The sequence below is a fragment of the Epinephelus fuscoguttatus genome, linkage group LG15 (genome assembly GCF_011397635.1).
Source record: "Epinephelus fuscoguttatus linkage group LG15, E.fuscoguttatus.final_Chr_v1".
Lineage (NCBI taxonomy): Eukaryota > Metazoa > Chordata > Actinopteri > Perciformes > Serranidae > Epinephelus > Epinephelus fuscoguttatus.
This window is the reverse complement of record NC_064766.1, coordinates 4788616-4815252: the sequence shown is the minus strand read 5'-3', so window position 1 is coordinate 4815252 and position 26637 is coordinate 4788616. Positions and strand designations below refer to the sequence as shown.

The following is a 26637-nucleotide window of genomic DNA, read 5'->3' as shown; positions in this document are numbered from 1 at the left end:
ATAAAAACAATTTAATTCATTAAAATAATAATAATAATAATAATAATAATAATAATAATAATAATAATAATGATAAAAATAATAATAAAGGACATTTGAATTAAAAGCCAGGCTAAAAAGGTAGGTCTTGAGTTTGCCTTTAAAAACATCAACACTCTCTGCGGCCCTCAGGTCTTCAGACGGGCTGTTCTACAGACGTACACCATAGTTTTTGTTTTCTTATCATTATTATTACATGTAGATAATAACTTTATTAGAGTCTCTGGAGACTAATCATAAAAATTCTATTTCAAGGGATACTACATTAAGCAGTACATTTAAAATCAGTAATAATCTGTTGTTGTTAAAGCTAAAGATACAGCATGTGACGAGCTTGAAATAATGCTGTGAAAAGCCCTTGGTCTTTACTTTGGCTGCTAACATTAAGATAACGTTACTTTCACAGACAGTCAGGAGAAACCGCTGCTCAGCCCTGAATGCTCCATAGGTCCACGCTTAAAGGGAGAGTTTGGATCTTTTGAAGTGGGGGTGTATGAGGTACTCCACAGTCAGTGTATTACATACAGTAGTTGTCAGTCGGCACACTCCCAGTTTGGAGGAACAGGCTGGAGTCTGACACAGAAGCTACGCAATGTACTGCTGTGGGCGAGGCAACAGTCCACAGCAGTAAAATGGATTTTAGCATCCTAACAAAAAATCCTGCCGCAACTCGAATTACCGCCTCAAAGTTGTAGGCCTCCAGGCACCAGTAAAGTTGCACAGTCAGAATATTATTAAGTTCCAGCTCGTTTAATCCTGTTACGCAGTTTACAGTGTTTATAATTAGACATAGAGTGCCAAGAGCAGGAAAAATATGACTGTAAAATATTTCAAATATAAATCTAGACTTCTACTTGCAAGCTTGGACTTTGGACACTTGCATTTTTCTGTTTGTAATCATGCTATGCTTTTAAATGTATCCACAGTATTCACAGATTTGCGCCCGCTCACACACATACCTGGGCTCCAAGCGGCTCTTTCCTGGTGGTGATAATCACCTCCCCTGACCTTCCTGTGGTCAGACCTGAGCTGACAGCATGGAACCTGGGAAGACAATAATAAAGCTGATAATAATAATGCATTCATGGTGATTTATAGATGTTAGACTTTAAAGGCCACCCAGAAGCCATCCTGAGTGACGAACTGACCTTCGTGGAGGAGGTGGAGGAGGAGACTTGCCAGCCCTGTCTGGACTCTGCTTCATCTCTCTGTCCACACTGGTGCGCCGGGGTTTCTCCACCTGTGGCCGGCTGCTGCGCTCTGTGCTGGGAGAGGCTGAAGGCGCAGCTGTGGGAGCAGTTGAGGGAGCAGTTGAGGGAGCAGCTGAGGGAGCAGCTGTGGGAGCAGCTAATGGAGAAGCTGAAGGAGGAGGCTCCACAGCTGCTACAGGAAGCTGTGAGGCTGCAGCTGGAGCTGAACATAACCAAACAGAGTGTTGTTGTTTAGTTCTAGTTGTCAAAAATATGTGAGTGAGTGAGCCACTTACGGCCACAAACAAATAAACAGCGGCCACCTAATGTATCCACAGTGTCAATATGTGTCAGCAAGCAGAGTGGCTCTGCTGTTTGTCTCTGTCATAGCAACACTTGTCAGCTGCACCATGCCTTTAAAGAGCTGCTGTTGGCTAACAACTGTATTTCAGAGGTCATTTAAGTCTTTTATTCATGCTGTCAGACACAGGAAAATAAAAAGATTGGGTCTGGACCCTCTACAGGCAGACATAATATCCAATGATAGATTGGGAGTGTGGACAAAACCACAAGAAAAAAGATATAACATACAAGAATACCATTGTTTGAATTTCTTTGTCCACACCAGTCTCATACCTGTGTGTGGGGGTTGTGGCTCGGTGGAGTCCACCTCCTCACTGAGCTGGGGAGGTGTGTCTCTCTGGGAGTCAGACAGAGGAGCTTGCTGCTCCACTGAGGCTGCAGCACAAACACACACATGAACTGTGTTTAGATCATATCTAAACAAAAAGGTTAATAGATTTTCGTAATATTAAAACAGCAATCACCATATGAAACACTTTAGACATTAACAAATATAACTAATGGAGAAAATATGTCTGATTTATATTGTCCAATGATGATCCAATGTTTTTTTTTCTTTTTCAGATCGATAAACAGGCACTTGATGAACAAACTAAGCTGAACTCATACATCCACTGTCATATTCATATGTGCCATTGTACATAGTTATTAATCACACTGTATATCTTTCGCCAAAGTTGGGGATTTGAAATAAAAATATATAAAAATAATATCTTGATATTTTTATTGAGATAGACAACATCTCGATATTTTAAGATATATATCTCAATATTTTCAGCTCTCCTCTAAACTACTGTAGACTACTAATATACAAAATTATTAAAGGAACTACAGTTATAATAAAGTTAAATAAAGTAGCCACTGTCATAATAAAGTTAAATTTAGTGTTATAATTAAGTTGAAATAAAGTACTGTTATAATAAAGTTAAATGAAGTAGTTACTGTAATAATGAAGTTAAATAAAGTACTGTTATAATTAAGTTAAATAAAGTATTGTTATAATAAATAAATCAAAGCAGAACCACTGGTGCTTTAATTTTGAAGTGCCTGGCTCGTCTCGGGCTGGAAGTCTTAATGTTTCTGCTCTGAACTTGAAGCTTCTGGTCAACAGTTCCCGCTGCACCTTTTAATATGATGATTTATTTACTATGAGCTGGAAACAAACACACCGCTCTCCAGTTCATATCTTAATAACATTTGCAAGTTGCAGTGCTTTTCCATGGTCACAAAATGCGACCGAATAGTGGCGGTCTGGAGCCCTGCAGAGCGGACACATGCTTCACCTGCTTACACACTATTGCTCAGGAGAAAGTGATCTGGATGGGTGGGGTTTGTGAGTCTTTCTTTGTGTTTGTGAATCTGTGAGAGAGCCACGAGAAAGAGCAAGAAAAGTGAAAGCTGGTGGCTTAAAGAAAATGACGTGACAGTTTGTATTCAATGTTCTCGACATATTCATTTTACACATCCCGCGTGGAACAAGCCGCAATGCATCAAGTATATGCAAATCGCCCACCCATATTTAAAACTATTCAGATTAGCTAAAGGAGAAAATGATCCTTCATTGGCTGAGACAATTCTCCAACTACTTAGGATAAAGAAACCATTGGACTGTTTGTCACAAAACTTAAAACAGGGCTGTTTTTCTTAGCTCATGACAAGTTGACATTTTGGAGATACATGGTTTTCACAGGCCTGGTAATATTGTGTCATGTCTGCCTTTTTACTCTTACGGTAGGTGACTTTCTTATGATGTACTGCAGCTTTTAACGAGGGGCAACTAAAGCTACTTTTACTTGTAAAACTCATCATTCTGTCATCTATTAAGAAACTTTTGACATCATGCAAGAACCACTGGTACACACAGAGGTCTGAAGTAGCACTGATGTATGAGTTAAGAGAGTTAAGATTCGAAGAGAGTTAAGATTTGTTACATACAATGATCTTCCTTTATCCAAAATTTCACAAGTTTAAACATAAGTTTAAATGATCGAAATCAATTCAAATAAAACATATAACTACTGTAAAAAAAAAACCTTGCAAACATGCACATTGTGTTCAACAAGGGTACTATCTTTTGTTGTTGAGATTTTGTTGGCATATTTTTGAATGGAAACAGTTCAGTAGCTGTTAGAAAAAAAAATCTGCTCTTCCTGAATCTGATGATGAACACACGTATGTGCAAACCTCACAGAAAAAAGTCAGATTAAGTATAAGAATAAGACAGTGTTGTTGCATGAGGCCCAATGTGTTTTCAGTGAATGGTCAACCTTGCAGTGTCAGGTCCAGAGCTGTGTCCTGCTCTGACTTTGATGCAGTGGAGGTCATCTGTCCTGAGGCAGAATCAGAGGAATCCTCTCTGGTATCTGACACATTCAGATCTGGGATGGACTTCATCAGGTTGGCCTGGGCCTCCTGGAGTTCCTGGTCAAAGTTTGTGTTGGTGCTGGGGGGTGGAGGCTGACTGGAGTCAACACTGGCTGGCTGGTTGGCTTGGCTGGTGTTGGACTGATCCACACTGCCAGTTTCTACCGTCTGGCTGTTCTCTGGAGTTCGTCTTTCTGTAGTCTGAGGTGGACACACAGGGTCACACAGTTAATGATAGGTGGGGATCTGTTAAAACTATCAATAGGCCTGAAACCGAGGGAGAAATCTCACCTAAAGATTAGTACAAACTACCAAGTCCTCCAACTTGTGCAACAACAGAGGCTGTTTCCTAAATAAGCACCCCTAGCGATGGCAGGAGATCAACATGTCCTGATACCTGAACATCAGAGCAGGTCATATATGACCGTTAACAGCAGTTTTAAACATGTGGTTAATGTTATGAAACTGTAGCAGTTGCACCAAAACTACTTGCTTAGGTATAGACAAAAGATCATTGTTTGGCTTACAATAAACACGTTGGTTAACGTAACTTAACTTACGTACACCTGTTAACTATGTAACGTTACATATGTAATGTGATATATGACACTACGTAGTTAACTAGGTTACGTTGTTTTAATAGCTTAACATTTACTTTTAGCTTCACACGAGACACAAACAGTGGTCTTCTTGGTGAAAGTCCTATGTTTGTTTGGTCCATAGACTGTAAAATAAAGATGAAGGATATGACAGCTCCCCAAAAGTGAGACTAAAACATCCCACTCGCTACTTGATGGCTGGCTACAGTAGAGGTTATAAACCTCGGCCAATGTTAGCAGATAGGACATGGGCCAAACAAAAAACTCTAAGTACACCTTAAAGGGATTTTTTTCAAAGATGGTTTCTGTAATTTTAGTTCCTATTATTCTGATATGTTCAAGTGTTCGTTTTGCTGATAACTTGGTTTATAACTAGTAATTTGATGTTAAAAAAGGGGGACTGAGGTCATGCTTAATATCTGTGTGTGCCAATGGGTGTGCTTGCTATCTAGGGTGCTGCTGGGGATCGGTTGAACAGGTGTTTGCACAGGAACTCGATATCCATCCAGATTGCTACAGTACAGATAAGACAATATGAATGTTAGGTTAACTGCTCACTCTAAATTGGCTGTAGGTATGAAGGTGAGCGTGAATTGTTGTCTGTCTGTATTTAAAGTAAACACAAGACGTTTGTGCTCTAGAGAAAGGATCAGCACTCAGTGAATAACCTCCTAAGCCCTATGATAAGCTATTATGGCAAGGCCTGTCTGTATGTTTTAGTCTGGCGACCTGTCCTCTCACCTCTCACCCAGTGACAGCTGGGATAGGCTCCAGCACACCCTAACAGGAAAGGTGGTTACAGATAATGACTGAATTAATGAGTTTGAGGAATGTCTCGAGTGCCCACTCAATAATCAGCCTTTTAATGCCAAAACATTAGAGGAATGAAACAGAATAACAGGGAGTGAGTATATATTGAACACTGACCTCAGTATGTGTCTCTGTGTGTTTTACGGTGGTCTGTTCAGTGTGGCTCTCCTGTGGGCCCGGTCTCTTCTGCAGGGCAGGGCTGCCCTCTCTGCTGCGAGGACTCACCTTCACAACACAACATTTCTTAAATTCTACACAACAGGCTGTTTCCTAACAAAAACACCCGTTTATACACACTGTCTCACATTTTGTGATTTTATAATCATTCAGCAAATGGACGAATCATCAGTGCAGTACCTTGGCCACAGTGGGTGAGTCTCGTCCATGGGTGGGTGTCAGTGGGGGGCTGGGGTGATGATGGGAGGGCTGGATCACTGTTGCTGCTGCGTTCATTCTGCGGGCCATGACAGGGGAGGCTGAGCCCACCGGACTGACCTCAGCCTGACTCCCAGGGAGAGGCGGGTTGGGAAGAGGAGCTCTGACCGAGGATCTAGGCTGAGGTTTGGGGGAGCTCTGGGGGCTCTGGGTCTTCAGGGGTCCCTGATCTGTTTCCAGCACCTTTAGAGGCTCCACCTGAGCTGATCTGGCTGGGGGGGTTGACTCTGATACACACCTGTTGATAACAAGAAGGACGAAGACATCCATCAGGATTATTTCCCTGTTAAACATAACTGTTTTCCTTCTGAGTGAAGTTAATGAGCACCTGCGGAGAGAACTGAGAGCTTCAGTCAGGGCTTTAACTCTCTTCAGCATGGAGTCCATCTTATGCGGCTCCTCCTTCAGGAAACGCACTGCCTCCACCTCCAGCCTCAGCACTGAGCGCATCTTCACCTGTAGCTCTGGAAACTCACCTGTAATACCACCAAATGAAATGTAAAAATACATTTACTCTGCGTTAACTTTATAAAACTGCATATCACCATATGTATTTAGTTATAATGAATTCTAGTGGTCCTGCAACCCTGAACACAATAGGCTGGTAGGGTGATAAGTGGATACAAATGAGAGAGATTAAAGTATATTGTCAACTTATTATTATCATTGGAATGAGAGAGATGGACAACCCAAAAACATAACGCCTCTGGCCATGGGTATTGCTGGCGTTGAGGCATAACAAGAGTTGCAGGCCAGGGTCCTAATTAGGTGTGGGAAACTTTCAGACCAGCCTCCTCCTGTAAGTATTCTTTCAGCTAATGTCCAGTCACTGGATAATAAGCTGGATAAACTCAGGAGTATGCTGGCCTTTTAATGTGACATTATGGTTCTCACTGAGACTTGGCACCACCCTTAGATCCCAGACTTGGCCATTGCTCCAGCAGGGCTCTCAATTCACTGCCAGGACTGGACAAATGAATCAGGGAAGACCAAGGGGCGGAGGAGTCTGCTTCATGATCAACAACTAGTGGTGGAGATCATTTCTACAGGCTCCTCTCTTAATCTAATGATCAGATACCTTATTATAGTTTTTATTAGTCGTCCTTACAGCGATGTACATTAACAGCACAATAACTAGACACTTGATGAGCTGTATGGCGTTAGTGACAGGGCAGAGACCTCATGTCCAGGGGCTGCTTTTTTTGAGAATGCCAAGTCCTGCAAAGATATAAACACATCAGCTGTCCTATGTGTGTTGACTAGGCTTGTGCGGTATGTATTTTTTCATATCTTCATACCTTCCTGACATTTCACCAGGATGTACAGCATATGATGGTATTTGTGTAAAAACAAACAAAAGAAAAGTAAAATCTTAGCTTTTGGTGACAGAAGTCAGTGTAGCATGTATGTCACTGTCTACAAGTCTGTTTCTGATATGCTATTAGTCTGCTTAGATAAGCCTTGCTGGGTTTAAATACTTGTGGCCCACAGAATAATGAATATATGAGTGCACTCATTGCCAGAGGACCCATTGACATGCTGCAGCAGATACCTACACATCAGTGGGCTGAACTGAGATGATCCATTGAAAAAAAAATAAAATGGCTAATAAACTGTATTTCTAGTTGAAAGAAGTCAACCTAATATAAAGTTATATGTGGCAATTCTCCCAAACACAAGCGGTGGCATTTTTCTTTTTTACTATTCCTGTAAATTTATCTCCACATCTCACAGTCTTTCTCAGCTCAGCTGCCTGTTCCACCAGATCTAGTGCCAAGAGAACAATACAGGAACAAAGTTGAGTTTAACCACTAGGGCTCCAGACTTACTAGAAAAAACTAAACTTCAGTCAAAGATGGGCAGAAGTAGCTGTCAATCATAGTCTTCAGCTTTCTTTTGATTCATGGACAAGTGTCATGATTACATTTACATTCAGTGTACCGATCCAACACAAATTATTACATGTTTTAATGAGCCAATAGAGATGGACTGTTTGAATCAGTACTGTATGCTTGATACAACCCAGACCCACCAACCTTTAAGGATGGCCAGAGTTTCTCCAACCCTCCGCAGGTTGACTGCTCCCTCCTCCACGTCTCTCAGAGTGATTGATGGCTGGTCGGCACTGGAGGCGGAGCTTTGTTGCAAATGTTCCACATAGTCCTCCAGTTCACTGAAAGGTGAAAAAGACAAAAATCTTGAGGAATTAACGGTCAACGCAGGCAGAAGAATTAACTATGTAATAGCTGCTGTAAACACAAGATGGCAGCAGAGAACGCACTTGAGGGGTTCCATAGTTCTGTTGGTGGTCCTCAGGTTTAAAAAAAATAAATAAATAAATAAATAACATATTTCATTATATTATATTTAAAAAGCCACTTCTGGCTTTAGCCCTACAGACTGAGAACCCTTTTAGGTTAAGAGCATATCATCCTGATTTTCATTATATCTGACTGAGTCTGTTCAGATACCTTTCAGACTGGTTGCCCATATCCACACAGTTGTCTGCAGGTGCATATAATTCAACAAAAAAGGTATTGTGTTTTCAAGTTATTACACATTGTATTGTACCATCATTAATTACTAAATACGATATAATTCATCTGCACTTCTTTCTTTTTTTTATTAAGTGTTTCTGTACTTTCATCATCCTTCATACTGCTACACTGCCAGTACAATGCACTCAAGCAGACACATGCCCTGCCATGGGGTCCAATTATGATGAAAAACATGGGAAAGTGCAGATGGGAGGAACAGCAAATTCCACATCCACAATGTTCTAACCTGGTCATTTGATTTGATTTTAGCAGTATATTTGAATTTGATTTCAACCTCATTAGAATGTCTTCATCTTTCACAAAGAAGATTTCTTACTCTTAACAGTGTGCATAACCAGATGAATGGCTTATTTGACAACCAGACAGCATGACTTCTTTCCCCTTGTCCTACCTGCCCCAAATGACCCAAACAGATGTGTGCCCAGTGGAATTATCACCTGTGTGGGAAATGTGAAGCAGCGCATTATGTCAAATTAAATTTGTGTCATTTTCTGGTTCTGCAGCTGTGTAAAGCAGTTGTTGCCCACGATTTTTTTTTTTTTTTTTTACAATTTAAAAGACCAGTGGATATGAACTCTATTGATATTCATGTACATACAAAATGATTAGACACACAGCTTTCTCTGCAGGATATATAATGTACAGAGGGTGGTGAAAACTGCACAGCACAGCACAGCACCAGGATGGAGCTGCCATCCATCGAGGACCTCTATGCCCAGCAATGCAGAAAGAATGCCAGGTGGATTATCAGAGACCCCAATCACTACAGCCACAAACTGCTCTGCCCACTGCCATCTGGGAGATGGTGTCACAGCATCCTAACCCACCTCACCAGGATCAAGAACAGCTTCACCCCACTGGCCATAGACTTCTGAACTCTGGAGCTCTGAGCTGATCACTGTTGTCACTTTACCTTTAAACCATCACTTAACCCTCATATACTTTTGACTTACTGTTATACAACTGCTCACACCTCTGCGTGTATATATCTATGCTTCTCATTATGCTTATACATTTACTTCACTCTTGTTTATATTCTGTTTGCATTCAATTTAAGGTTTTTGCAGTTATCAGATACTTAGATTTAATGCCTTTTCAGACCTTTTCAAGATAATTTTAAAACAGATTTGAGACTGATTTGTGGAAAAATCCTCATTTTTCTTATTCAAGCATAAATAGTAAGTATAAAGGTAAGTAGTATATATGTGGTCCTAATATGTTTATTAGAGTGAGTTGGGTTAAGCTACATTTTGCCAACAGGAAAGTGCAAGAATATAATAAAAAGACAGTATTAGATTCAGTGGGTTTCAAGATTTCTAACATCTAAAATGTAGAATTTTACACAGAAGAGCTTGACTTACTGCAACTAAAATAAATTAAAAGATGGATAAATGAAATAAGATAAAATGTTTGTGGCAATTAAGACCTCACAAAATTAAATCCTAAAACTATTTAATGTGTTTTAAGGCCTAATATTAATCATTTTAAGACCTTTTTTTAAGGACCTACAGACACCCTGAGTTTATTCATTTGCAATACGGTGTACACAAATTTATATCACTTCACTTATATTTAATTTGTTCATATGTTAGCCCTACATATGAACTTGCAGTATTTGATTTCATAGATTCAGTGTTTGCTTTTACTTGCATGATGTTCTCTTTTATAGATGTTAACGAGCACCGCTGAAGGAGCCGGAGGCCTTAGATTTTCACTGCCAATGACTGCTTCTCTGTAACTGTTGGGCACATGATAAGAATAAAGAATCTGTACACAGATAATGTGAGGAAGCACACATGTAGTGAGCATAGTGCCCACTGTAGATCACACACTGAGCTAATTAAGGTCAACTTCACTTTCATGGTTCAGCATGAAGGAAAAATTCCCTCTTTGCTTGTTACTACATTGACTGAGATGGCTAATGTGGGCACTGATGATATTGCACATCATTAACTGCTCAGTTCCTGCTCATACTATGGCCTCTCAGAGCAGCATTACAGTGCTGCTGGTTTTAATATATGTCATCATTTTAAAATCCATTTAAACTATCAGAACATATGATGTAAGCTGGTACTAGTCCTTGTTTTGGTTCGGATTAGTCTTTGTGGGGCCTACAGTGACCTGTAAAGGCACTGGTCATGGAATTTATGTGATTTTAGTTTAGTTAGTTACAGATTTGACTTGAACTGTACAGAGTTCAAGTCTGATCCCTGTTGTGGCTGGTTGGAAGTACCTCACACCAGGAGGGTTCTGGGTTGGAACCCTGGGCCCTACTGTGTGGAGTTAACGCATTTTCTCAGCGTGGGTTTGCTTTCTCCCACAGTCTTAAGACATGGTTATTGCCCGTGGGTGTAAATGTGAGTGTGAATGGCTGTCTGTCTCTACGTGTCGGCCTGTCCAAGGTGTACCCGCCTCTCGCCCAATGTCAGCTGGGATCAGCTCCAACCCCCCCGCGACCTTGTAAAGGATAAGTGCAAGATAAAGGATAGATGGAAGCCCTTTTCTAGAATTCACTGCCCTCATCTCAGTTTTTTTCAAATAAAGTAGGTCTAGTGTTGTGCTTACTGATGACTGCTTTCCTTTGTAGAAAAACAACTGACCAATCAGAGCTTTATAGGCAGGGTTATAAATGGGAATGCCATCTCCCTAAACCAGAGCCAGCTAAAATAAACACAGTTAGGCTTTTTACAATGCATTCTCTTAGCCCAGGGCTAAGGATAACGCAGGGCTAAAGTTGACTTTGGGCCAACTCAGCCCCTTTATACCCAGGGTTAACCTGAGCCAAGGGCTATACCACTCACACTGCACTTCTACTAGCCCTGGGTTAAATGTGAGTTGGAACACATAACTCATGTTTATATTCTAAAACTATATTGTTTACTTACACTGGGACCTTTTATTCATTCATTCATTCATCTTCTTCATCTGCTGGAGCCTATCCCAGCTGACATCGGGCGAGAGGCGGGGTACACCCTGGACAGGTCGCCAGACTATCACAAGGCTGACACATAGAGACAGACAACCATTCACACTCACATTCACACCTACGGACAATTTAGAGTCACCAATTAACCTAGCCCCAATCTGCATGTCTTTGGACTGTGGGAGGAAGCCGGAGTGCCTGGAGAGAACCCACACTGACACGGGGAGAACATGCAAACTCCACACAGAAGGGCTCCCACGCCCGGGATCGAACCGGCAACCCTCTTGCTGTGTGGCGAGAGTGCTAACCACCACACCACCGTGCCGCCCTGGGACCTTTTAGTTAAGTCTGTTTTCAGGGGATAACCCTGTAAACCTGGGGCTAACCCTGCAAGCCCTAGGCTAAAGCCGGGGATATCCCACTTGGAATGTGTCAGGTTTGTGCTAGTATGAACATTTTTTTTTTAGCTCCAAGCCAAACTCCCTTAGCCTAGGGCAAAGAGCAGGTCAGATGAGATATGAAATCCCTCCAGTGTATTCTGGGACTCCAAGATACTTGAACTCCTTGAGGCAGTAACTGTCTCCCAACCCAGACGGGGCAATCCACCATTTTTAGGTAGAGAACCATGGTTGCAGATTTGGAGGTGATGACTCTAATCCTGATCACTGCACACTCAGCTGCAAACAGTCCCATTGCCATGCTGGAAGTCACGGTGTGATGAAGCCAACAGAACCATCTTATCTGCAAAAAGCAGAGGTCCCCAAACTGGACCCCTTCCTCCCCTGGCTGCGCTTTGGTATCCTGCTTAACTAAATATCGAATTGAATAATTTAGTGTAGCATTTTGTAATTAAGATACAACAATTACATTTTCAGTATGTATGAACTAAAACTTCAGTGGTATGTTGACAGCTTGCCTTTAGCTGAAATTCATAACTGACTAACAACAGAATTGTCTTTTCTTGTTTAAAATGATGTAGTGCTAATTCAATTAAACAGTGCAGTATAGTTAATACCAGTTTAGTTTAGAATATGAACAGAGCAGCTAACATATTTTCAGCTTTTCAGATAGACTGACCAAAGAGATCCTACAAGTCAATATACAGTACAGACCAAAAGTTTGGACACACCTTCTCATTCAATGCGTTTTCTTTATTTCCATGACTATTTACATTGTAGATTCTCACTGAAGGCATCAAAACTATGAATGAACACATGTGGAGTTATGTACTTAACAAGAAAAGGTGAAATAACTGAAAACATGTTTTATATTCTAGTTTCTTCAAAATAGCCACCCTTTGCTCTGATTACTACTTTGCACACTCTTGGCATTCTCTCCATGAGCTTCAAGAGGTAGTCACCTGAAATGGTTTCCACTTCACAGGTGTGCCTTATCAGGGTTAATTAGTGGAATTTCTTGCTTTATCAAGGGGGTTGGGACCATCAGTTGTGTTGTGCAGAAGTCAGGTTAATACACAGCCGACAGCCCTATTGGACAACTGTTAAAATTCATATTATGGCAAGAACCAATCAGCTAACTAAAGAAAAACGAGTGGCCGTCATTACTTTAAGAAATGAAGGTCAGTCAGTCCGGAAAATTGCAAAAACTTTAAATGTGTCCCCAAGTGGAGTCGCAAAGACCATCAAGTGCTACAACGAAAGTGGCACACATGAGGACCGACCCAGGAAAGGAAGACCAAGAGTCACCTCTGCTTCTGAGGATAAGTTCATCCGAGTCTCTAGCCTCAGAAATCGCAAGTTAACAGCAGCTCAGATCAGAGACCAGATGAATGCCACACAGAGTTCTAGCAGCAGACCCATCTCTAGAACAACTGTTAAGAGGAGACTGCGCGAATCAGGCCTTCATGGTCAAATAGCTGCTAGGAAACCACTGCTAAGGAGAGGCAACAAGCAGAAGAGATTTGTTTGGGCCAAGAAACACAAGGAATGGACATTAGACCAGTGGAAATCTGTGCTTTGGTCTGATGAGTCCAAATTTGAGATCTTTGGTTCCAACCGCCGTGTCTTTGTGAGACGCAGAAAAGGTGAACAGATGGATTCCACATGCCTGGTTCCCACTGTGAAGCATGGAGGAGGAGGTGTGATGGTGTGGGGGTGTTTTGCTGGTGACACTGTTGGGCATTTATTCAAAATTGAAGGCACACTGAACCAGCATGGCTACCACAGCATCCTGCAGCGACATGCCATCCCATCTGGTTTGCGTTTAGTTGGACGATCATTTATTTTTCAACAGGACAATGACCCCAAACACACCTCCAGGCTGTGTAAGGGCTATTTGACCAAGAAGGAGAGTGATGGAGTGCTGCGGCAGATGACCTGGCCTCCACAGTCACCGGACCTGAACCCAATCGAGATGGTTTGGGGTGAGCTGGACCGCAGAGTGAAGGCAAAGGGGCCAACAAGTGCTAAACACCTCTGGGAACTCCTTTAAGACTGTTGGAAAACCATTTCAGGTGACTACCTCTTGAAGCTCATGGACAGAATGCCAAGAGTGTGCAAAGCAGTAATCAGAGCAAAGGGTGGCTATTTTGAAGAAACTAGAATATAAAACATGTTTTCAGTTATTTCACCTTTTTTTGTTAAGTACATAACTCCACATGTGTTCATTCATAGTTTTGATGCCTTCAGTGAGAATCTACAATGTAAATAGTCATGAAAATAAAGAAAACGCATTGAATGAGAAGGTGTGTCCAAACTTTTGGCCTGTACTGTACATAGAGATCTAAAAGCTAGTTGAACAGAAGCAAACTCTTTAGCTCTCTATACAAATAAACTGTCATGTCTAACTGTTATGTGCTATTTGCTCAGCACTTGAGCTGAAAAAAAAAAAAAAACCCTAAGACTTTAACTAGTGAAGCTAATGCTTTCGTGATGTGTTGTGTTGGTATTTTGTTAATGATGTACATGATTTGGATTGGTGTGCGGAGGGATAATTGTTACACAACTCATTCTAAAACTCCTACTCATGATACTTGATAAATGCCAGGCTTCTGTTTGCACAGAGTCATCTTTGCTATGAAGTCAGTGTGTAGCATGCTAACATGAAAATGAGTTCTGATGTCTCTGGAAACCCATGTCACACCCGATCAAATCACTTCCCATCCCCCTGGCTCTATTTTTAACAATATGTTTCTTCACATTTTGTCTCTGCCTAAAGATGTTGCTGTGCTGTGTCTTGCATGTCACCAATGATTTAACTTTAGCAGCTGTGACATCACAAGGGGCATGATGTCAGAGCAAGTGTGTAAATGTTGAAAAGGCTAAATTGCCACTTTAGAAATCATGGCCACCAATGGAGAGTCCAAGTTTGGTAGAATGATCCAGTGTTTCTCTGCTCAGCTTGTTGTCTGCTGGAAATTGAACAGCTGCATGTCAATGACTGAAGGCCTCAGTGTTTTAAAGGTGTAATGCCTGGCCACACGCTCCAAACTAATAGGCTGCAGTATTTCTACCCCAGGGCAAGAACAAGCAAAATTAAACCACTGCTTAAACTCTGGGAGCTGATCAAAATACAACTGCTATCTTATAATTTTTAAAGGAGCTACATGTAAGAAATCTAAAGCAAATAGTCGTAAAATCCTCCTAATATGTCACAGAGACTAAGGAATAATGTTCATATAACATACTGATCTCACCGACAACAATAGTACAGTCAGAATATTTGCATTTAAAAAAATTTTTGACGGTCTGCAAATCATGTTTATATTTTGAATTTGTGTTTTGGCCTGTTGCGCCACCCACCGCCGTCTACCAGTCACGCAGTCAGTAGAGTCTCAGCATCAGTTACAGTTACGACTGAGCTACAGCAGCACAGCAAGCAGCAATAGTGGTGTCCCAGTACATAGCATTAGCAGCCAGCTCCTCCTCAGCTGTATCCCAGCAGCAGCGTTAGCAGCAGAGAAGCCGGACTTGCTTGAACGGTCCACTGGAAAACCGAAGATCAGCGACGCAGCCCTGCCACGACAGCCGCCCGTGGGCAAATAAATCAGTCTTCAGCGTGCCGCTGTCCAGCAACCTCGAATCTGTAGGGGAGGGGGGGGCGGACACGACTCGTGGCAGTATTTTGAATTTGAGTGCAGTAACCGTTTTGGCCACATTCTTACATACAGCACCTTTAAGTGTGCCGTCAATCTGCAGTTTACATTATAGCTTGCTTAGCTCAGTTTGAAGACTATAGTGGCAAGAAAGCAGCTGCGTCAAAACCATATATCAATGCCATTTAGGAGTGGTTTTCAGTTTCAGTTGTCATTAGTAGCCCTGTTTGTGCTTTGTGTGTTTCTCAGTTTTGACAGTCTTTGCCAAAATCCAGCAGATTTTGGGTTTTGGTTTTTGGGTTTCAAATCTCAGATTATCAGTAGTTTGGCTTTGAACAATGTTTCGATTGAGGCAGCAATTTAAGATCATGGACTTGAATGAGGGATGAACAGTCTCACCTGGATCGTGAGTACGGACCTTGACCAAATGAGGCTAGTGAGCCTGCTGGCTAGATTGGCCTGATTGGTCAGGTTGGCCGTGTTGACCGAAGTATTAACTGTAAACTTTGTTTGTGCTTTTTGTAGACAGTGTTCAGTTGACCACGTACTCATTGCACTGAGCAAGCAAGCCGGGACCAAAGAACACCTTTCCAGTTTGGATGAGAAAGTCAAGAACATAAAAAGATCACTGGTACAAGTGGTATTACAAGACAGGATAGAGCTGGTAAGCTGGGTAGTAGGCTCATTTCAGTAGACATTTCTGTAACACAATACACAGACCTCTTTGACAAGTAACAAAACTGTTACTTCCCCGCATTCTAATGGTAACATAAGTTCATACATAAGCCTTTAAATGTTTTAAACTAAAATTCTGGCCATATCTTTCACATTGCACCTTGAATCCCAGTGAATGTATATGATTACAGAGGGTTATGGGTGTAAGGGATGTGTTAGGGTCAACCTATTGTCTTAAACTCTTCAAACTCTTCATGTTATTATCTCACAGAGGTTATGGGTACTAGTTTTGTCAGAAAATCCCATGAAAAGGACAAATGCATTATAAATAAAAAAAATATAAAAAGTAAATGAAAAGAACCAAACTACAACACAAGGGGTTTTCATTGAGAGAATGAATGTGTTACTTACAAAAGCTACAGTTTTCCTTCAAAAACATATACTCTTGAGTTAATTCAAACTCTTACCGAAGCTGTGTAAGTATTCTCTCCTCTGTAGCCAGGTAGCGGATCCTCTCCTCCTCCATCTCTGCTCTCCGTCTGTACACTGCCTCCTCAGACTGAGCCAGGCGATCATACATCAGCACCGCCAGCTCCTGACCTGCCATCCGCAGCATTGAACTGACACTCTCCTGGTTTGACAGCTGGAACACGTAGAACACAACTCAAGAATTAGGATTCAACAACAGAAGTTTTTTGCTGAGCTAGTGGTGAGGCCTGAGGGAAGGCAGTGTTGGTTGGTCAGTCTCTCCTTCCATCTCTTTGGTCCAAGATATTTCAGCTACAACTACGGACTTCATTGCCATAAAATCTGGTGTGGACATTATTGTCCACAGAGGATGATTATGTAATAACACTATTATTATACAGATAGCATTTGAGAAAAGCATGTTGACTAGCTACTGTATGTTACTGTATGTTTAAATAGCTGTGTGAGAGAAAAACACATAATAAAGTTCTCATTAGGGCTGCAAAATTAGTTGAAATATTATCAAAATCTCAATATGGCCATCGGCCAATGCAATATCCAAATCCCAGTAATGCGTTTTTTTTTTGTTTGTTTGTTTGTTTGTTTTTTTTGATGAAGGTAAAATATATCAAAACATACCATTATAAATAAAGCACTGTGGTGCTATGGAGATACCTAGTTCTACAAATCATATTGCAGACATAAGGTAACATGTTTGTCTGCAACAGACCCCATTTTTTATATTGTTTTTAGTGAAAATGAATGCAAAAATTCCCATTCCCACTAAGACTGTGATTCATATCCCAATTGCAATATCAGTCAAAAAATAACTTTTTTTTTCCTTTGCATGCATTCATTCTTTTCATGAGTGAGTACACAGGTCAGTACCTGTAAGTGTTTGAGTTGGTTGAGTTGCAGTCGCAGCTCAAACACATTTCTCTTTGCTAACACCAAGCTCTGCTGCAATCCGCCATCAGAGGGAGGGGCCTGAAGAGCCAGAGGGGCGGGACTAAAGCTGTCAATCCCAGCAGCAGGGATCTGAGGCTCAGAAGATACTCCTGAGGGTCAGAGAAGGGAGATTTTAAAGATATGATCACATTCAAAGCATAATGAGTGCATTGTTGATGGCAGGTGTTATCATCTGTTAAAATTTTAAAATAAATGAATGAATAATAATAATAATAATAATGAGAAGAAGAAGAAGAAGAAGAAGAAGAAGAAGAAGAAGATCTCACCAGGTCTGTTGTTGAGGAGTTTACGTTGAGAGCTCTCACTGAAAAGACACACAGATAGTAACATAATAAACCCACCCACCCTTGGTGTAGCCAGAGTTCATTCAGTATACAGAACTCATTTTGCTATATCCAGAAATGATTAGCACAGGTCTGCTCTGTTATCTAGAATTATTTCTTGGTTTAATTTTAGAGATTACATACTACTGTTACATATTGTGAATGAATCTAAAGAACATGTTGGATGTGTGAACGGCTGCTGCTGAATTAAAGCCACTGGTGGTTGAAAAGTTTAAGGGCAGGTGTTACAGACCTGATGGCGTCTTTGACTCCTGGAATATCTGATCCCATAGACAGAGCACTGTGCACTAGACCTGCCAGACTGGCTATCTGCTCCTCCATGGCTTTCATTCTCTCACTAAAAAATAGAAACACATGTATATGTTAGTATGTTTATACTATACAATCAGCACAGTTTCAAGGTGGGCACCCAAGATTCGTGTCACCAATTCAGTATCTGACCAAATGTCTCGCCTTCTGTTCTTGAAATATGACGTTGAGTAATGGCCAGGAAAGTGTTTTAGCAGAACATTATGATGTCACAGTAAAGCTGACTTTTGACTTTTTGGATATCAAAAAAGGGAACACCCACACACTGTCTGCACTTGCAAAAAAAGGTTAAATTTATTAGACTACAACATTTCGGTCATGGACCTTCATCAGATAGATACTGACAGAGAGAAAACAGTTCATCTACACTGGAGGCAAAGTCCACAATGACCCACACCTGAGTCTCATTAGTGGTCAACAGATTACACCTTGTGGCTCTGAGTAAACTCCTCTTCTGTCAATCCATATATTGATAATAATAATAATTACTTTCACTTCCACTGGCCAGTGTCTTTACAAACGGTAATGGACAATCCTGCATAGTATAACTTAAACACCCAAATAGATCCCTCCTGTTAATGCTCCTTTAGAAGCTCCACCTTACAGTCCCTATTGCTCACACTGCCTTTCTCTTTATACAGGCTTGGCCTTTCCCCCGTTCTGTGCATGAGCAGAGCATGATAGCGCTGTGTGCCTCTTTGTTTGTTTCCCATTCACAGAGCCAGGGATGTGTATGAACACCAGATTTTTTTCAGTGCACACTCAGAACAGACAGCTAGCGGACCAAGAGGAGATATTTGCTGAATTTGATAAAAAGTATATTGGATTACATTTATAGACTCCACCCTTTAGGCATGTCTGTTTATGAGTCAAAAGTGAATTCAGATAAACTCTTACAGGATAAACATGCAAAATCACTGACACCATCCCCTGAACATCAACACAGACTTGAAAATCAAGAAGAAGAAAAAATGCATAGCTAATGCTGTGTAGCTTGAAGCTAAGCTTTAAAATATGCTGTACCTCATAAAGTGCTTACAATAACTATGGAGATTACTCTGGCTCTCTGCTCACCTCTGGGCATTGCTGGCAGGCACGTGACCCTGAAACAGTCTCTCTGGTTGTCCCAGAGGGCTGTCCACAAAAACAGATGAGGTAGAGGACGATGAGCCACTCCCTCTACTTCTGTTCACAATCTCCACTGTGACTCCATTACTGTCCCGCCGCAGGGACCGGCGAATGGGAGACATCCTGTCTGGAGACACCAGGCCCACCCCTCCGATGATCTGTCCCTCAGTCATCCTGACTTCATTGACTCTGTGAGGGGAAGGGGGTGGGGTTTTAATTCCTAGTGGTGGAAGCTGGCTGTCTCCATACTTCCTGTTCTTCTGCCTGGATGGTGGAGAAACAGGTGGAACAAAGGATGGACTCATACACACCCGGTTACATGAACACTGGGTTCATAGCTAGAGTGTGGTGGGGTCCCCACTTTTAAAAATGCTACTGCTGTATTCATGTCAATCATTATTTTAGCTGATGTCCATGATCAGTTCTTCCTCCCTGCGCAGCGCAACGCAGCTTAACTGTCATTGTTAGTTTCAGAACTACGCAGTTGTCATTTTCATGGCTGGTGCCCACGTTGTATAAGTAATCATCTGTGTGGCCACGGCCATGTAATTCTTAAAATGAGGTGGGGTCCTGCACATTGCTGGCGTATTGCTGTTTTGAGGCATTAGAATGTGATTGCACCATTGACCATTAATATCCTGTCTGAAGTCAGAATGCCACAGAATTTTCCTGCTATTTTAAGGGCCCATTATTTAGATGGTAAGATGCTCCTACATAGGCCTGTCCACAAAACACATACACTCTGCTTGTTACACACACAGGGACATGGGTTAGGATAGGTTGTGGATGGGTGAATTAATACATCATTAATGAGGAAAATATTAATTACTTTCTGTAAAATGAGAACATAGCAGAGATCAAAGCAGAGCTGCTGTCCGACTCCAAAGTGAGACGCTGTGCACATTTACACATAAAGAGCAACGTAACTTCATTGATTATTTCAGATGCTGAATGTTAAGTTCTGTTTCTTCTGTCAAGTTTATCACTAATGTTTTTAGTTTTGCTGCTTAACTGTCCCATGATATTTGCTGCAGGGATATCACTGCTCTTCATACATTATTCTCAGCAGAAACTGCTTGCTGCTCCAATTTCCCAAATTCACCATGTAAATAGCATTGTGCCAGCTGTATGTGCACCAGGCTATTAAAATGAATAGGAGATGACACTGGTTGGTTGAAATTGTGTTACACCCTAAACACACCTTTGAATAATTAAGGACCTAAGGTTCAATCCCAACACACCGCTTGCCCATACCACTTAGCCCTTTACATCTCTGTTTTGTGTGTTCACATCTAGGGGTAGGGTGTAATAATTCTCATTGGGATAGAGGGATAGGGCAAAGTGTTAGGGCTACATGGCCTTCTAAATGCAGGTTTTACAGAGGCACACTCCAAACCAAGTGTTATAAGAAATCATCAGCAATATGGCTGTTCGAGCAACAAAAGAAACCCACAAATGTATTTTCTTTATAAATCAATATTTTAAAATTATGACAACTATCACATTATGTTAGTTTAATGTTGTTTTAATTCAATATGGCCCTTTTTGTGTAACAAGCATAACAAAAAGAAAGGCTGGTGGTGTGCTGTTTCTTTTGCTAACTGGCTATATATTACATTATTTCCATGTTCAATGGGATATTAGTGGCCTGGTAATTGCGAGAATCATTGCTTTTTCATCTCTGTCAAATAAATGCCATTATGATACAACCGTTATTACCATAGTTGCATCTGCTTATGATAATGCCATAAATGACTACTGATAACATCTCAGGGTCTTGTTGGGTTGTCCTGTTTCATAAAAAAAAGATTTCAACCACTACCCCTTGTAACTTCTGAGGGGCAAAGGGGCAATAAAAATGAGAGGGAAGGGGTTAAAAGAAGAAATGGGACTGGGCTAAATACCTTTGCCCCTTGCGCCCTACTTTGCACCTATATTATGCACTGTTTAACTATCAAAAGTGGAGGTGGATGCCCTGAATTCACTTGCACCATACACTTAAGACTATGCACTATAGGAAGTTTTAATAGGGCCTGCTATATTTATCACTGATGTTAGCGCAAACTGTAATATCATAAATTTTCAGAACAAGACAGCAGTCATTTATTTGATGATGCTGTCAGTGGACCAGCTGTAAACCTGCCAGATAGCAGTGGAACAGTGAGGAGCAGCCACAGTGAATGTTAGATAAAGAGATGGAGGTGACAGGCTGCACACCTTCACTTCCGACTCTTTATAATGCGCCCTGCTTTTGTGTGGAAAACTACTGGCTATGAAACCTGATAACGGTTTTGATTTCTTTATTTAAACAACCTGAGTTTGTCTGGCTGCACTGTAAACAGACACACCAGCTGCTCTAACATTGGATCTGCGACAGAGTAGCTGCTCAAACACTGTCTGATATTTGATCATGATATTGGTTTCATCCATTTTGCCCAGCTTTGAAAATGATTAAAGGTAATATCAGGAACAGCCTGGTGGATCTGCAGACCTAGTATAGATAGCATAGTTACTGAGTTACTGTATGCTGCAGTTGCAATGGTAGCTGGCTCAATCAGGCTCATGACCTCTGTCAGCCCCCTACTTCCTGAACTGTGTTGTCGCCTCCTCCTGCACACGCTTGAATGAAGCGTTTGTGTCACTGTTTCCAAAGAAAGACACCGTATGGGTGTCTGGATTGAGTTTAAATCATTGTGTGTACCTGTGGAGGGAGCGGGTCTGGTGCTCCATGCTGTCTCCATAGCCCATCAAGGGTTTAATGGAGGCCCGGTACTGTTGCAAGCCCCCTGGGATCCCTGTGACCCCGGCATCCACCATGTCTGCAGTGAGAGAGGGAGGAGCGCTACACTGGGAGGAGGCAATGCTGAGGCGACCTCCTCCTCCATCCTGCAGGGAGGAGCAGTAGGAGTCTGGGTAATATGGACCTCCTTCACCACGCACCACCAGGGCCATGCTCTTACTGCTGCCAAAGTCCTCATCTGATACACACACACAAGAATTGAGACAAGTAGTACAAAGAGTTTAGAGAAGAGTCCATAAGAGACATAGTTGCCACCTATCTTAAGTCATACATGATCAGGAAATCCAACAGGTGGAGCACTAACAACTTCTTGAGTGTAACAATCTCTTCTTCTTAAAAGTGGGAAGTCAACACTATGATCGTGCTTAAAGGGACATTGTGTAACATTTTCAGTTGTTTATTGGCAAAAATTGATGTCTGCATTCATAAATATCACGTAGGAAAGAAGCAAGCACTCTCAAAATAAATCCACTCAACAGGTGCACGGCCAAAAGCAGCAGAAAAAAGAAAAGAAGCCAGCACTCACAAATGTCCTTTTGGTAAATTTAATAAACCAACTTGGGTGGCGTTACCAGAAACACAGACGTTTCGACAGAAAGTCTTCTTCAGTGTGTAACTCAGATTACGGAAGTGGCGTTTAAGTACGCTAGAAGCAATCAGTGCAGGTGTGTGGAAAGACAATTTATACTTCTGCCATACAATACAGTGCCAACTCACAGGCAAAGAAAACACAACAACAATACAACAATCTTAAACACATGTGTCACAGCTAAATAGCAGTAGATACACTGAAAATCAATATAAATATGGATAATAAATTCTGCTCGTACAAAAAGGCACTGTGATCAACAGTAAAACATGTGTGCTTGAGGGGGCAACTAAAGTACCCAACTGTCAAATAACCATTAATTAAAATCAACAAATTGTCCCTCAATTAACAATCAGAACACAAATGCACAGTAAGAAAAATAAAGTGCAAAGAAGTCACTGAGTCGCTGTCCCTCAATTAACAATCACAAATGCATAGTAACACACCATCTTTTTAACTTCCTCTCATCTTTTAAAAGAGTGAAAAGAATCAGAACTAGGACAGCCAGGTTCTGCAATAGCACTTTCCCAGAATTCCCTTCACTCCTGCATTACTAATGTGCTGTTATTATTTCTGTCTGTAAGACACCTTAAGGGCATCTATACAATGGTATACATCATAGCTGGTTGTGGTACTGAGAGCATCCCTATGGGAATGCTTTTTATAAGTATTTATTGTTATTAATTCATTTATTTTTCTGTCCTCAGGTGGGTACTGTGTGTGACGTGGAGTTCTTGTTGTTTTTGTTTTGTGTGAGCTAACCTAACCACATTAATAACAACTCTGTTGAAAAAAATAAATACTGAATTTTGCAAAAATCCACTTGATTAAAATGAAGGCTCTGCACTGTGACTTGAAGTATCTCTATGGTTGGCATTTTTTAAAAATTCACCATGCATGTGCTTACTGTAACTCAAATGTAACACAAAGGTAACTGAACTGGAATTGAAGACTCACCCCAGGGTTAGTCAACTCAGAGTCCAGTGTTACACTAAGTTTGTTTAAGTTGATTTCTGGAAAGGACAGCTCCCGAACAGCAACCAGGACACCTGCTACACTACTACTTCTACTTTATGTTTTTCTTTGGTGTGGAGAGGTTCTAATGGAGCCTCGTAGTAGTTCAGGTAGGAATAGTCCTCATTTCATTTTCTGAGCTCTAATCTAAATCCCTCCACCACTCCAGCTTCCTCCTATATTATCATTTAGTTGTGTGTGAATGTTTTCAAGACATGATGATGCTTATTAAATACTGTGTATCTCAGGCTCTGTGCTGAACTGATCAGTGGGCCCAAACGGAATCTGCAGATTTTTTTAATGTTTTCAGCAGTCATCCAAAATGAAAATCTGAGGAATTCTGCAGTGTTTTTTTTTCTTTTTGCCTGTAATGTGTTAGACAACACTCATTTATGATAACAACTGTTGAACAAAAATAACATGTCACAATACATTAAAACCTAAAATTACCTCAAGCAGACTAAAAGAACTACTTTACAGATTTTAGTAGGAACTTTGAATCAGAAATTTGATTTAATCATGAATACTTGAAGAAAAACAATTTAACACTTCAATTCAATCAAGTCAATCAACAAAATTTGGGACACATGGCATTGCAGGTAATCATTTTTTGACATTTCTTCTCACTACACCACTAACTTTGATTTTATTGCTAACTGGATACAACACACGATTGTAATACACATGGACAAGGACTTGGAGGAGACAGTGACAACATTCTGAGTTTAACAGCAGGATCTATATTCCAAAAATCTGCGGAAAATCCACAGAGTTCTGCGGGCACAGATTCTATATGGAACTGCTGTTCAGATTTGCATCCCATGAGCTGAGTCAAATTAAAATGTATATTGCCGAAAAAAATGGTCAAACTGGTTGTGACTGCTCTGACCGGAGTACATTCAAGGCATCAGTACATTTTAAGATTTTTTCATTTTTAAGTATACTTAAGTTGTTGTTTTTTGTTCCTTTTTTTTGCTACACATATAGCATATATTTATTTACGAACCTGGGTCTTTACCAGTCCTTCCAGGATGTTGTGATCGCAACAATTAATGCAAATTCAGCCAATCCCTGTGAATTATGTGTGGCCTTGCAATTTTGTCCAATCACCACAACTTTCATTGCTTTGGCAATATGCATACAGCATATTAATTCACTGAACCCCTCCTTGCCACTCTCTGTCTGTTTATCATGAGACTGCTACTGTGCCCGGGACAGGGTCACACACACAGTGATGTGTTTATTAATGGGTTGAATGACACAGCTGAGCTGTTTTGGTGTAGGTGGGGTGAGATTGTTGCGGGATGTTAGCCGCTGCTGCTAACACTAACACTAACAACATTAAAATTCATAATACTAAGCTCTGTATCCAAGACAGCATTGCAACTATTTTTGCAATTTTCTTTTACAACTGCAATTTCATCTAAAAAAATGCCTGAAAATATTGCACCGTGCATTGCAGTTTTTCAGAAGAGCTGCCGTGAAATCAGAAATTTCAGGCTGCAACAGTCACAAAAACAGCCGAAAAAAAATCTGGAGGGACTGCTTACAGTCTCCCATCAGATGTTGCAGATCACAGTACCTTTAAGCCAATAAGCGTCTTCATTTCAAAGACTGTGCCTATGACTCACTCCTGACACATTGTTGAAGAGAAGCGTCCTGCATGTTTACTCTTCTGGATTCTGTTTGCCAGTTGTTACATAAGGACAGGCACAGCAAAAGCAAGAGCAGCAACAATGAGGTCTGGCAATAATTCAAGATGAAGTATTGCCAGACCTCATTGTGTGTGTGTGTGTGTGTGTGTGTGTGTGTGTGTGTGTGTGTGTGTAGTCTGTATTTTTTCCAGGTCTGTGTGGTAGAGAACAGGTTTTGTGGTCGAGGTCCGTAAAGTAAAGAGCTTGGCAGCACCTGGGAGTTGCTTAAACTTGCCTCTAATCCACAGACTTTCCTCCAAACATGCCTGAAACACTCACAACACTCTGTAACTTAACTGAAATCTGTAACACAACTAAACTTTGTAACTTCACTGAAATCTGTGACGTAACTACAAATATACAGATTTATTATTTCTTGTGTGAGTAAATCCTTTCTCTGTTGCTCTTCCTGGGGTTTCTCCCTTTTTCCTTTTTTGAGTTTATCTTGACCTGAATCAGTGTCTTAGTGTATATTGTGCAGACTGTAATGCCCTCTGTGGCAATTTTATAATTCTGACCTATGACTAACAATGATTAGACAAAAAAACCTGCACATTGTGTTTAGTAATACTCAAACACTGATCATCCACCAGCTGAGGACCCTGCAGGTATCTCACCAGGCTTGACGTCTCTCCTCTCCAGTATAGCACTGCTGCTGGTGCAGAGGGAGCTAGATCGCCCTGTCCCTGACAGGCGTTCCCGTGGTAACGTGGCACTGCCTGGATCTACCAGCCCCGTCCTCCCACCTGTGTTCCCCCCGCCGTAAGCCATCCTGGAGGGGGACGAGGGCATGGAGCGGACCATGGGTGGGGACATGGAGCCCTGCAGGCTGTGCAGGGTGCTGCGGCTGGATGAGGACAGGGTGTGGACTGGACTGTGACTGCCGTACAACACCTCTTTGGAGATCTGTTAAAAGAAGAATAAGAAAAAAAAAGTGCTCACTTTGAGGGGATGCTGAGAGTCACCAGAGTGTTAATGTTATTGCTCAAAATTGTGAATTAAAATACTAATTGAAGAGTTAATTTCCTCTTAATTAAATTCTCAAACCCCGAAACTCACCATAGAAAAACCTTATGAGACTTAGGGACATGAAGCTACTGTATACATTTAAACTGTTTCAGCATCCTGAAATTATGAAATAACTGTTTATCTGTATGCATACTGTTGATATAATGGTTGAAAAAGCTTTACTGAAGCTTTAATTGCATACACAGAAAGACAAAAGTAAATGGAGGATACATAAATACAGTGAGTCAGTGGTGATTTATTTAATGTTCATTATAGGTTTGCCCCGGCCATACACTTCTAGTGT

General features: G+C 41.1%; 1 protein-coding gene across 1 annotated transcript in view; it reads right to left on the bottom strand.

Moving 5' to 3' along the window:
- Positions 1-26637, bottom strand: part of LOC125902777 (sickle tail protein homolog) — a 152329-nt gene that overhangs the window by 16933 nt on the left and 108759 nt on the right. The window contains exons 6-20 of the mRNA XM_049599366.1: positions 25943-26231; positions 21930-22206; positions 19175-19492; positions 18024-18128; positions 17714-17751; positions 17367-17536; positions 16478-16653; positions 7837-7973; positions 6129-6276; positions 5723-6038; positions 5483-5590; positions 3860-4157; positions 1866-1967; positions 1188-1452; positions 999-1083 (exon numbers count right to left, since the gene is read on the bottom strand). Coding sequence (XP_049455323.1) covers positions 999-1083; positions 1188-1452; positions 1866-1967; positions 3860-4157; positions 5483-5590; positions 5723-6038; positions 6129-6276; positions 7837-7973; positions 16478-16653; positions 17367-17536; positions 17714-17751; positions 18024-18128; positions 19175-19492; positions 21930-22206; positions 25943-26231 — 2832 coding nt within the window. The remainder of the gene's footprint in view (positions 1-998; positions 1084-1187; positions 1453-1865; positions 1968-3859; positions 4158-5482; positions 5591-5722; positions 6039-6128; positions 6277-7836; positions 7974-16477; positions 16654-17366; positions 17537-17713; positions 17752-18023; positions 18129-19174; positions 19493-21929; positions 22207-25942; positions 26232-26637) is intronic.